Here is a 13,557-nt window from a genome sequence, read left to right as displayed (position 1 = left end):
AGCAGTCAACAAACCAATGAGTGACTCTGTGTGTTGCCACTTGATGATTATATCTAAACTAATGAAAACATGATGAATATTATATTCAAATTCTTAGGATAGATTCCTCTAAATCTAACACTTTTAAAGTGTACATTCACTTCAAGGTGTGCTGTTTGTCTTTCTTCCCTCTGTCAGGGGAAGCAGTGCTCAGCAGTGATTTGCTGGTGGGCGTGAGGGGGCACCTTCTGCTCACGGCCCCCAAAACGTCTCGGTCTGTCCCTGTTAGAGATAGAGAGGGAAAATGGGCGGAGAATGAAGAGAGAGAGAGAGAGAGAGGGGGACAGAGAGACATATGGACAGACAGCGAGAGAGGGAGGGTGGAGATTACAGGCAGAGAGGCATCCACACCAACGGGGAGAGAGAGAGAGAGAGAGAGAGAGAGAGAGAGAGAGAGGGTGGAGATTACAGGCAGAGAGGCATCCACACCAACGGGGAGAGAGAGAGAGAGAGAGGGAGAGAGAGAGGGAGGGCAGGCAGGGCTCCGGCAGTTGGTCGGTATGTAGCAGCGGCGGAGGAGCTTCTGTCTGGGACTACAAAGAGGGAAAAACGCGGCTTGGATAGAAAAATATCTGCAGCGGGATTAAAACTAAATCCACAGGAGGATGAGACACGCTCCGTGCCTCTGAAGGAGACTTAAACTACGCTGTTATTCCGCTAATTTATCACCGTTTTTACGAAAATGGCGAACGACTCTCCGGCCAAAAGTCTGGTGGATATAGACCTGGCATCTCTGAGGGTGAGAGCGCGTCACAGACATCTTCACACTCGCGTTGATCTTTTCACGTTTAGAAATACAAATGTAACCATTGCAGTGTGCTTCTCTGTTGTTGACACAGCCCTGCGGTAGCTTTTCTTTGTCTTGTATCCGCCGGCACGAGAGGCCGGCCGGGCGCAGCCGGTTCCTACATCGAACAAACCCGACTGTAATTACGGAATCAATTAATCGAGCCTTTAAAAAAAAAAAAAAAAAAAAGATTGTCCGTTTCTTTTTTGTTTTTTTTTATTCAGGATCCTGCTGGGATTTTCGAGTTGGTGGAAGTGGTCGGAAATGGCACCTATGGACAAGTCTACAAGGTTGGTTTGAGCCTCCATCTGTGTGTGTGTGTGTGTGTGTGCGTGCGTTTTAGCCTCAGCCGAGAACAAACTGGCGGAAGCTGGAGCACAAACACGCGTTTCTGTATTTTTTCCCGTCTCACGGTCTCAGGAACACGTTCATTATAACACCAACACCCCCCCTCTCCCCCCCGTCCTTCACCCGGCACCGGAGCGGTCTGGACTGGATTATCTCTGATAGCATTTTGGCCCCTCGCTGCTTCGCATCCATTTATTTATTTTTTAAAAATGTGTTTTAATGCTAACATCATCTCAGAAACATTACACCTATTTTGGTCCTGAATAAGTCCCTCCTCCTCTTCCTCCTCCTCTTCCTTCTCCTCCTCCTCCTCTTCCTCTCAAACACACCCCAGCGAAATATTCCTCGCGCCGTGCACGCGTTGCATCGCACTGATCGGGCTAACCCAATCCGTGCGTGACAGGCTTTTTACCACGCTGACCGATTTGTGCGCCATTGGGTGGGCGGTGTTTCATTGCGCATTTGCGCACAACATTGCCCAGCAGGCCTTTCGCAGGGGTGGGTGTGTGCTGCATTCATGGGGATAGGCCCTGTTCATCCCACACACACACACACACACACACACACACACACACACACACACACACACACACACACACACACACACACACACACACACATAGGCATAACAAAAGGCATTTGATGGAGACCTGGTGCTTCTGCAGCCCAGATTTGCACCTCCATCGGCCAACGGGAAGATGAGGAGCGACATCGTCCTGCTTTTGCTCGGTAGAAACGAGAGCAGAGGGAAGGAGGAGGGCTCTCGGTCTGAGCTGTTTCAATTTGATTATAATTACAAACAGCTCTCTGCTGCTGTGAGGAAATGTGCATATTGTTGTTGTGAGTGAAGTAATGACAACGTGTCTGCAGTTTCCCCAAAGCCCATTCTCTGCTAAACACGGCCGCAGGAAGAAGGTTTGTTTGGATTATGTCCTGTGAATATCATGCGAGACGGACGGCAGGTTATCCTCCCATATGACCTGCAAGCATTCGCTCCATTGGATACTTGCATATCTGTGTGCTATAAACTGCAAGCCAGCGCTGTTTCCAGCTGTGAGAGACTCTTATTTGCTTGTGGCTGGAAAATAGACCCGAGTTTTGTTTCCCTTTTCTGTGCTGCCTTGCAGTAAAGGAGTTGGCCACTCTACTGGAACAAATCCAAGTGAATTTCAATGAACACCTTGACTGAGGTTTGTGGTGCAAATGGAGGACAATTCAACATACTGATTGTCATAGTTGTTGTAGGTTTAACTGACACACAGATTTGAGGTTTTCAGGCACTGGGGACTGGTTGTATGATATTTAACCACGCAAGGGTTGAAAACTGCAAACAAGCAGGAAATGATCATTTAATGAACTCCATAGATGGATTTTTGTTTTGGATCCGTCCAAGCTTTCTCTAAAATGAGGTTCCCTGGTGTCACCTGAGTGCTGATGTTAGCTGCCCAGTAACACTGCAGGCTGCATCAGTGGCAGAGCCAGCGGTGATTCAGTCACTTTAGGATGCCAACATACACAGCTGAGGTCAGGGGACACCAGCAAGATCTGAAAAATGGCAAAAGCTCCTTCCTCCGACATTAATGTGCTCCAGTGGGCGTTTAGTGTTGATATCCATGACTTCATTGTGGACGTGGACATCCTCCTGTTTATGCTCGTGTATCAGATACAGTAACATAGAGTCACGAGTCCACTCGTGATCATGTGGCTCCATGCAGACGGAGACACGTAATATCAGTTATTCCTTCCATTGTAAAGCGTGTAGGTGCAGCACCAAAGCCCTTTCAGTTACCGTCTACGCCTAATGAATAGAAAACCATCATGGACCAACTATCTTTTCAAAAATGTTCTACTTCTGATGTGTGATGAAATTACAGTTTATAGGCTGAGGATCATAAATAACACGGCATACAGTGACTAAGTGGGAATCTAAGAAGGGCCGGAGGCTTTGTTCCTCACCTGAATAGTAAGATGTTGACACCCGAGTCCTCATTGATCCTCAAGCTGCACACTTATTTACTTCAGAGTCATCCCGTCTCTGTCACATGATGATCACTCAGCATAATAAACGCGGAGGAGTCTGAGCCGGGATGTGTTGACACCTGAACTGCCGCTGCCACATGTTTCACAGCAGACAGGATCTCTCTTGCTCTACACATACAATATGGCTTCGGTGTCCACGCAATAGTCACGAGGTCCTGTGAACCTTTGCCTCCGAGGATCACACAAGTGACCAGCAGCGTCCGGCGGTTGCGGTGCCGAGTCGCGCGTCACTTTGAATCAGATGTTATAGTCATGGACAATGAGGGCGGCCCCCGAGGCGAGCCTCTCTGAATGCCTGTTACACCACAGTGAAAAGTCTCCTCATAATTAAGCACAGTGGGTGCGTTTGGTTGAATTATTATAATTAATTTTTTTTTTTGCACTGGGGGAAAACAATACCTCAAAAATCCCATCTTGATTTGCTTTGAGTTTTTGTGTTTGGTTTATTTGTGGTTTTTTTGTGGCTCGGGGGAAGGGGGGGGGGGAGATGACAGCGGCTGTAAACGTTCCATTAAAAACGGGGGACAAGTGGTTGTGTGGAAACGCTCAGATGCACCGGCACACAAACTAACCTTGACATTTTGAGTTTAGCTCCTCGGGATTCAGTGAATCATAACCACGTGTGTCATGCGGGTCTGAGCGGAGATGAACCTTTTATTTCCTCGCTCACATCTGACCCCCAAAAAAACCAACGTATGTCTGGGTCTGCAAATGTGCACTTGATCCTCAAACACTTGGCGATTGGTTGGGCTTCCCAGGCTAGCGAATAGCTGCGGAGGGTGACTGAGTGAGGCCTGCTGCAGCTGTGTGCACCAACAACAGCTGTTGGAACAGAAAAATCTTGGTGGTGGTGGTGGTGGTGGGGGGAGGGGGCAGAGCCGTAGATAAAAAGAGGAAATACACAAGAGGGAGAAGCGCTCACCCATGAATTACCGAAGTGTTTTTGTGTAGTTGTTAAAAAAAATGCTAAAGGACGTAATTGTTTGTTTGACGAGGTAAATATGACAATGTTTTCATAGGAATTAACAATTTACTTGTGGAGGTGCGTAGCTTAGCGCACATTGGACGTAGCTTCCTGTTTTGATAAGTTGAGGCCAATGTTGAAGTGCCTTCAACTGCAATACCACCAATGATCACCAGGGGCTGGCTCCAAAAAGGTTAGGGTTAGGGTCAACTTCTCATAAAATACAGAGTCCACATTTTTTTTTTTTACCACAAATCATTGTGGTGTCTAAATTCCGTCCCCCTTATTAGTTTTCTGGCGACCATCTGAAAATAATCCCATCATTGATTTGAAATTAGGCCCCAAAAAGAGGTATGTTTGGGGGCGTGTCTGTTTGATTGACAGGCCAGTGGTGCCTTCAGGTTTCCGCCAAAGGTGGGTAGGCGTAGTAACCTCGGGTTTCCAATTGGGTTGAGTCAGATGCACCGCTCACTCTTCCCAAGCTCGTCTAAATCCGATCATTTCTGACTCCCAAAGAACAAGATGGCGACGGTTTCACAATGGCCTGTACACAAACTAATGTGTGACGTCACTGTTGGTTGCCGCTGGGTGGTAACTCGGGTTGTTTTCTACAATTATGCTTGAAATGGATCACCAAATATACTTGGGAGGCCTTTCCAATTAAATTGAAAGTGTGTGAAACATTATATTGGACTGTAAACATTCCAGACATCAAGCTGCTGTTTCCACACTGAAAACAAATCAGTGTCTTAGAATTCAATCTATATATTCCATTGGATGAGTTTTCCCCCATGAAAAAGTTACAGTGGTGAAAATAAAGCAACATGAAAAAAATAAAACAAAAGAGCCCACATGTAGATCAGCTAAATTACAATTATAAACACCGTTATGTGTATCAGAGAGTAAAGAAGTCCGGAGTCCCGATGTTTCTGTTCCACTGAACAGCGGGAGGTAGGGGGGAAAATTAAATGAGCACTTCAGAAAGAGGCAGAAGGATTTTCCTATACTCCTGGGGGTAAGACCACACTCAGCATGTGGGGCTGGGAATCCCCCTCTCTGAGGAAATGGTTTAACCCATTTATGACTTGCTGAGTTAAAGACTCTCTCCTTGAAACCACAGCTCTAATCGTTTCAGGCTCCCTGACACATGCTGCCTTCCAGTTTATAAAATGTCTTTGATTAGTAAGCAAGTCAGTTCCCTGAAAAATAAAGCAAAGATGGAGTTTGTTACCTCGGCCGCGGTGGGTGTTGGCACAGGACGACTGGCTGTTTGTGAGGAAGTAGCGGAACGGCGGAAGTCATCAGTGCAGTGAGAAGAAGTCGGTGGCGCTGCTGCGATGGTCAGATTAGTAAAACCACATCCCGGTTCCTGTCGCTCTGTCATGTCTCCACATGAAATATCTCGGAGGTTTAAAGAAAATGCCAGCGTGGGACTCGTACATCCTGCTGCGATGCGAGATGTAGAAATGCAGCACAGACAACAGAACGTTTCAGGTGCTGACTATGTGTGTTGATGTTCTTCACATTCACATGAACTTCATTTTCATCAGGACCAAGAATACAAAACATCAAAGTAGATTCGACACCTAAAAAATGTCCATCACTGGTTTAAAGATTCAGCTTGACGTTGATTCATTTGTCTGACCAACAGTCCAAAAATATTCAAATCACATTGATCTAAATTAGAGCCTGATGATTGGTGGATTTTTGGAGCTATAAAGTAAATATCTGCTGATATGCTTTTTTATGTGTACTGTATACACAGTTTATACAAACTTAAAAGTGTTGCATTAATCCTTTTAAATGTGGTTGTAAAGCACTTGGACACTTGTGACAAAATTTGTAATGGAGGAATATTACTGTTTATGGTCCACGCTGACTTCAGTGCACTCAAACAGTAAACTTCACTGGGAATTTAATAGTTATAAACAACTGTAAAAAAAAAAAAACAAGCACACGAGAGAATGATTTTAATATTACTCCAACCATATTTTCCTGCATTATTTCTGCAAATGCTAGCTGTAGTTATGTACTCCTTACACGTGCAAAATGTACAAATATACACGACCGCAAAACAATTAAATGTGTACATTTTCACAATATTCAAGGTGAAGAATTTTCAGTCGCGCGACAGTTGAACTTTGAGATAAATCCGGGCAGAAGAAGTCGACATCAGAGGTAGAAAATGGAGCGTCTCACTCCGATGCCGTGTGTTGTGATCCTCGTTTATTAACCTGCCGTCTCGGTGTGACGTGAGGACGTCTCTGGAGCCGTCCTGTAGTTCACTGGGGAAGCTCCAGGGTCAGATGTGATGAACTGTAGACGAAGGCCACACGTCCACTGTTGCGTTCCCTTTAAGGCCAGCTAGTTGTGTAAAAACATGAACAGCAGGGTCTCTGTCATATTTCTAACTTCCGTCCAGTTTCTACATTCTGAGGAAACGCTGAATAAATTCACCATCTGACATCCTTAAATTAAACGTTATAATTGATCCGCCAATAACCACCATTACGAGTGCTGCTAATCCAGAATGTACTTGCTGATGGTTGTGTTGACTTCACAGGAAGCCAGTGACGAGGAGGTGTAACACGATAACACTTTCTAGATTTGATTAAGAGTCAAGTTTTTATCAGCTGCAGGCAGGACACCGTTATATTATCAGTAAAGTGCAAAGAAGGATTACTGAAATGATTATTATTACATTTATCAAGAACTGAAGATGATTTAAAACCAGTTAATCAGCACATTTGAGGAGCTGGAAACAACGCGAAGAAAAGAAAAATGATTGTATATCTGTATCGGTAGAACAGATACAAAGAAAACATCTGTTCAAAGTAGTTTCACTTCCTCTTCATCTTTTCGTCCTGACTTCATAACAGGAAAGATGCTTGTTTTTCTCTCCTGCTGACAAAGTGAAGCTGAAGCTGGGTGTGGCTCTCCACCAGCAGCAGCAGCCTGTCATCAGCCGGGAAGAGCGGCCTCACTGCTCGGCCTTCAGAGGAAACGCACCGCGGCCTTCCCTGAACGCACCGCAGAGCCGTCGCACGCGAGCGTGTCTCAGTGGCCGTGCTGTAAGATTCCTTTAACCCCCAGTGACGCCACGTTTGGAGCTGAAGAAACATTCCCATGCTGAGGTTTCACTTTACGCAGAGTAACACGCAACAATTCTGTTTGATGAGGACAATACCAAGCTTTGTATTCAACACTGACTATTAGTACCGGTGACAACTATAAATAGACGCTTACATACGGTGCACTTACAGATTTTTTTGCTTGCGAGTTACAAATTCTGTTGATTTACAGCAGAGGTGCTCAATTTGTCTCGAGGTTTTTTTTTCCCCCCATGAAGGGCCAACAAATGAATCGAGATGGAGGGCCGCAGCTCAAAAATGGATCTTTTTATGGGAAATTACATTTCATTCAAATGATTTATATTTTACAGAAAATAAATATTCTAAATTTAAATTTCAGAATAATCAAAACACTACTCTGGAATTGCCTAAAAGTAATTTTATTATTTTGCAAAAATTATTCTTAAAAATACAGTCGTCTTGCCAATTTTGTGTACATCTCCTCTCGGCTGTGTGTCACGGCTTCGATCGCTCATCTTGACCGGCAGCTCAAAGTCAGTGATGAAGGACACACTAACAGCACAGGAGCATCGGCAGGAGACAGAAGACAAAGGACGATGTAATTTAATAGGGAAGCTAAACATTGCCATAAACTCGTATGTACTTTTTAGCGGCACAAAATGTACACTTCGTAGTCATTGTTGTTTTGGATTTTACAGCACTTCAGAATAAGGAGAATAAGCAAGAGGTTGTCAAATGCCAGGGTGGAACAAAACAAAGAAGACGAGGGCCAAACTTGGTCCGCGGGCCCCAAATTGGACTACTTTGATTGAAAGCAGGTTTCCCGGGTTCTGACAAAATATCATTGATTTGTTTTAGTATCTGCTAACCAGACCTGTGAATGATTATATCGAGTACTTGACTATCAACAAAACCCCCAAATCCTATAAATGTCCTGAGTGAAAAGCGGCAAACCTTCACATTTGACAGACTGAAATCAGGAAGTGGCTGCTAAATTACATCGATCCATTGATTAGTAGCCACGATGATCAATCCCTGATTGAGTGACCGGTCTGTTGACAGGAGCAGCTTTCAGGGGAGTGCTGGATATTTAGAGGAGCAGACATGTAAAAAGAAATGATTTAAAGAAGATAAGTAATTGTGTATCAACCAGCCGAAAAAGAAATAATCAATCATCAGAAGCATCATTTTGCACACCTCTTACATTTCTATTGTTTTCTAACATAATTGCAGTTCAGTTGGAAGCTATTTATACTTTTCTCTGTAAAGTGGAGGAACTACAAAGCTGTCAGAAGGAATAGACTCGTGCAAAGCTGGCTCGGCGACCTTCCGGCTATTCAAACTGGAATGTTAGTCGTGTCTGCCGTGACCTTTCACAGCGCAGGAAGTGAAGCGCGGCTAAGACCGCCAGCGACAACAGTGGCGGCGACACAGACCGCGTTTCTGCTCTGAACTTTTCTTTAGAGTCCAAACTCCCATTATCTGCGCTGACCTTTGCAAACAGAAGAAGTGGAAGCTCCTGCCACTGATAGCAGCAACAGGAACTCCACTTGGTGGTGATTCGTGATGGAGAAGTTGTGCTGCGTTGTGTTCCCGATCAGGGCTGCGCCTCGTCATTGTTTCCACCGAGCCGCTCGGTGGAAAGTGCAGCACAACAGAAAACGCATTTCCAGTCTGGTTAGCTCGCTTTGCTCGCTGCCTTTGATGGCTATCTTCAACATGAATTCCCCAACCTGAGGAGAAGTAGATGTTGTTATTGTTGTTTTTTTTAAAATTTTCCACAGAGGTGACGTTCTTTGTACTGTTGTTAATGAGTCTGTTAGTAGTGACCAACTCTGCCTGCTAGCTATAGTTAAGCTAAAAATAAGACCCGGAGCCCGAGAGAGTATCTGGGTCATGTTCTTTGATGCTCACTGTGTGGACTGAAGCAGTGACTCTGCTGCTGATCCTCTGGATACACTCGTACATCAGCAGGACGGCTTCTGTGTTTTCTTTCATATCTGTAGGATTGTTTTTCACACATTTTGGTCACAGATGGAATTTATTGACATTTATTGCTGCCGTTTTGACGTGGTTGCCAAGAGAGGCAGCTTTTGTTGGATAATGAATGTGGAATTTCAGTTTAACTTCCCTTTTTATGTGTTCTCTAAACACGGCATTGATTTCAGGCAGTTTATCATGATGTCTGCGGATTATTATTTTTACATTTTGTCATATAATCTATAAAACGCCCCTAAAATATCAAAAATCAAATCAACACCATCACAGTCATCATGATGTTGCCTGTTTTGTTCAACCAACAGTGAAGAACACAAATTTAACTTGGATATTATTAACCACGCGCCTACTGCCTCATTTATTTAAAGATCCCTCAGATGTGTTCTCGGATGTTTAAAAAAATTCTCTACTTTGAATAATCATTTGTGTCTAATATAATGTTTCCACCAAACATTTCAATTATCTAGTAAGAATCCTAAAAATGTAATTTTCTTTTTCTACTAAATTCCAGTCTGAATATGCAAATATATTTCCAATCTCATGTCTCATACTTCACTGTACAGTTCAATCTCAGTGTCTGGGCACAGCAGGTTTCAAGTTTACACAAATATCCGTGGAGTTTGAATATTGGACCCAGATTGGCTTCTAAACAACTTGTGATGTCACAAATCCTGTTAATAAGCCCCGCCCCTTAAAGTAAAATTTTTCATTGAGCACAAAGAAACATTTCGCCATCAGCAGATGAAAGTGAAAAGCAGCCTTCTATGTTTTAAGTTCTGTATAAACATAATTCTGCACATTGAACTTCAAACATTTAACTATAGGAACAAAATGAAAAATGTTTTTGGGGACTTGAAATCATAAAAATCTGCAAATTTATCACGTTTAAGAAACTGGAGCCAGCGAGAAACTTCACATTTCATTCTATAAATGATCATCCAATCATTCATGATCATAATAGGTGTCAGTATAATTACTTGTTGTTTAACTAGTCAGTTATTGGTTGCTGGTTATTTTAGTGTCGCATGAATCATAAACTCGTATTATACAAAACTTGAAGGCTTCAGAAGTGAGTGCACGATTAACTGAGCAACACAACACCCTGATTATTATTTATATTAATAATAATGATATACTTATTATTGCATTGTCATCACTTTATCCTTTGACACCTTGTCTCCCCTGCTAACCCCGTTCTGGGTGCAACACCAGCTCTGTTCTCTGGGTTTTACTCTCGACCGCACGGTCTCGCTGGGTTTCTTTGTGTGTTAGTCGGCGTGCAGCAGGGCTGCGAGAGCGCAGACAGGAGAGGCCGCGTGACAAACTTCATGATCCTGCAAGATCGCAGTCGGAGCTCGAGCTCGCTCGGCTGCCGAGACGCTCCGTCGAACAGGAGTTTTGTGGATAGAAGAAGAGCTCTCTGTGCTCCTCCTCCGTCAGCCCACCCAGCCACCGAGGCTCAGCTCTGAACACACGGAGACGGAAAAAGTTACCGCGGCTGAGCTCGAAGCCCGTCCTCTACGTGGAATGCTCGAGTCCGGCTGAGAGTATGAGGAGGGAGGACTCTGGGAGTAAACAGCAGGGATGGATTGGAGAGGAGGAGGAGGAGGAGGAGGAGCAGCAGGGGAAGGTCACCAGCTCCTCCTGTGCATCCCTCCTCCTTAACCCTTGGTCACATGTCTCTGTAGGATGAGGATGAGGACGGGGAGGGGGAGGGGAGGTTTGATGGAGGGCACCATGGTGACTGTAATCCTTCAGCATGAGATGGCACACGCTCAGAGGAGAAGGAGGGATTTAAGGTTGAGGTTGATCAGCATGAAGAGAAGAAGATATGACAAATGATTTGCTGCTCTTTACTCATTTTCTAAGATGTAATTGCTCAGTTTTTTTTATGTCCGTATGTTTGGTCACTTGTGTCTGTTGGTGATGAGGTCTACAATTTATGATAAAATGTGAGAAATACAACTCTTTGAAAGTATTATTGTAAGCTTCATTAACTTGTTGTGACTGCGGAGTGTTCCTGCCTTATTTCAAGGTGGTCAGTCTGACTTCCTTGTCCTCATATTGTATAATATTGCAAATTAAACTTACATTTTACTCACACTGTTGGCTACATAATGTTCAGAAACAAGTTTAACTAAACATGAAATGTGTTGGCTGTGTCGGATCGACGACGTCATAGTGTATTTATTTTTGATCCTGTGGCCTTTCAGCTATTTTAGCTGTTAACACTTCACTAGTTTTTTTTTTCTGTACTCAGAAATTCCACTCTTCTGCACTTTGCTGTCTGTTTTCAATTAGGAAATTAATCAGTTTGTTGACTGACAGGAAGCAGTTGAAGGCAATGTTAATAATTGATGAATTATTTTCGCCACTTATAAAGTAAAATGTCACATGATCACCAGTTCCATCCTTTCATTTGAGGACTTGCTGCTTCACGATGGACCTCATAATAGTTATATAATGGCCTAATTGCAACTATTTCAGCAGACCGCAATCATTTTGCATAAATGTCTGAATCCTTGACATTCATTTCCATAAAACCAGCTGGAAGAAACTAACAGATGTCAGATTTACTTCACTATTTCAACGTCATTTTCCATCGTTTGATGTTTTCTTCGACAGTTTAATCACTCATGAACTAATATTCGACTGACAGCATTTCAATTCAAGTTAGTTGCGCAACCAAACACCACATCCAGTAAATGGATCTTAATAAACTGTGATTTATAATGTAATAGTGGTATAAAAGGAACATAAATGACAATCATCTGCCTTAATTTCATGATCGAGGCAGCCTTACATCCAGCTCCTCCTGTCATTGTAAAAAATAATATCTTTTGGATTTTTGACTGACAAAAAAAGAGGACAACTTCACCTCAATGAAATTCTGATAGTCTTCTCTTTTCAATTTATATACATGAAAAGAAGAAAAATAAATGACCTTGATTGTAGATTTATTTTTTTAATGTATGCAGCAAGCTTTTGAAAAGGATCTGAAGCTGTTGAAGAGTCTAAAGAGCATGTACTGTTTTGAATTTCTGATATTTCTACAGAGGCTCTTAAATGGTTAAACGGTTTCAGCTAAATGCCTGAAACTCCAGACGGTAGCATCAGCTGTGTTTGCCCTGTTGACACGTCTTTCTAAAAAGCCATCTTAATGAACAAATTCCCTTTTTTTCTTGTTGTTTTGGTTTTGTGTCTGCTGGCTCCTACTAAGGTTGTTACATAAAGCCCTCAGCTGCAGTGTTAAGGTGGTGTTGGGTGGAGGGACGGATGCATGCAGACCGGGCAAACAGATGGCTTGTTGAGAGCATTAACTGTATCTCGCTGTGTGTTGTGTCACGTGTAGATGGGAAAATATCTCAAAGGAAGAAGAGACACAACATGTGGGTGTTTGCGTTATAAGTCACTGCACTGTGACACGTTTAGGTTGTTAAACTTTTTGGGAACCAAAATGTGTCTAGCAACGAATATTAAAACGGTCATGTGCTAAAATCTGATATGAAATGTCCAGTCAGATTATTACTCTTGTTTACTTGTTAAATAACCATATACTGATTATGATGCCAGTTTTGTCATGTAATTTATTTTGTAGAGAACAATATTTATATTTTTCAAAATAAGGTGTCGTTTTCTTACAGACGCTCAGGTTTTGGCACCAGAATAGAGCATTTTAATGTGAAACCCAGCACCAGTTGCTACGGCAACCTGTTGTTCAGGTTGCTGGTTTGCAAAGCCTCTAATCATTGGCTGTGATCCAAATGGTGTACTTGCATACTAAAACTCACTTTTGAGGGTTTTTTTTTAAGTGCGTTCAGACAGACAACTACAGAAACATGCAGTGTACTATACATATTAGGATGATTCCCTCAAAACGGTCCAAACATTGAGTGAAACGCTGGAAACGTTTCACAGTCAACGGTCGCCAGCTTAGTCCCGTAGCGGAAAAGGAGGGTCGACCTACGTCAAGGGTTTTCTAACTTAGGCAGCCGAGGAGCAGAACACTTGACAAAAGAGTTTATTTTCACTAAACACCGCCATGCTGCTGTTGGACAGAAGCTGTAGGCTAGTGTGCTTATTGTGCGTGTTAAACAGAAGACGCAACAACGTGTTCATTTCTGGGTAAAATCATTGATGCCGGCCGGTGATGCATTCAAATGCTCCCGAAAGTCAAGTACAATTCGGTGTACTGAGATGTGAGAGTACTGTATGGTGTCATTAGAGAAGTATACCACTTGGATTACAGACATTATTTTTTATTCACCGTGGATGCTCAAGAGGTGGCG

At 43.2% G+C, this 13,557-nt stretch overlaps 1 protein-coding gene across 4 annotated transcripts in view; it reads left to right on the top strand.

Annotated features, from left to right (window-relative positions):
- The first annotated feature begins 501 nt into the window (after positions 1-501).
- Positions 502-13,557, top strand: part of map4k4 (mitogen-activated protein kinase kinase kinase kinase 4) — a 110,166-nt gene continuing 97,110 nt past the window's right edge. For all 4 annotated transcript variants that reach the window (XM_069725244.1, XM_069725242.1, XM_069725241.1 and 1 more), the window contains exons 1-2: positions 502-778; positions 1,051-1,116. In XM_069725244.1, the coding sequence (XP_069581345.1) occupies positions 722-778; positions 1,051-1,116 (123 nt within the window). In that variant the 5' untranslated portion in view covers positions 502-721. The remainder of the gene's footprint in view (positions 779-1,050; positions 1,117-13,557) is intronic.

Source organism: Brachyistius frenatus, unplaced genomic scaffold (genome assembly GCF_029030835.1).
Source record: "Brachyistius frenatus isolate BFR_SWC_R1_liver_20210118 unplaced genomic scaffold, ASM2903083v1 Contig_416, whole genome shotgun sequence".
NCBI classification, from domain to species: domain Eukaryota; kingdom Metazoa; phylum Chordata; class Actinopteri; family Embiotocidae; genus Brachyistius; species Brachyistius frenatus.
This window is presented reverse-complemented; position numbering and strand designations above follow the sequence as displayed.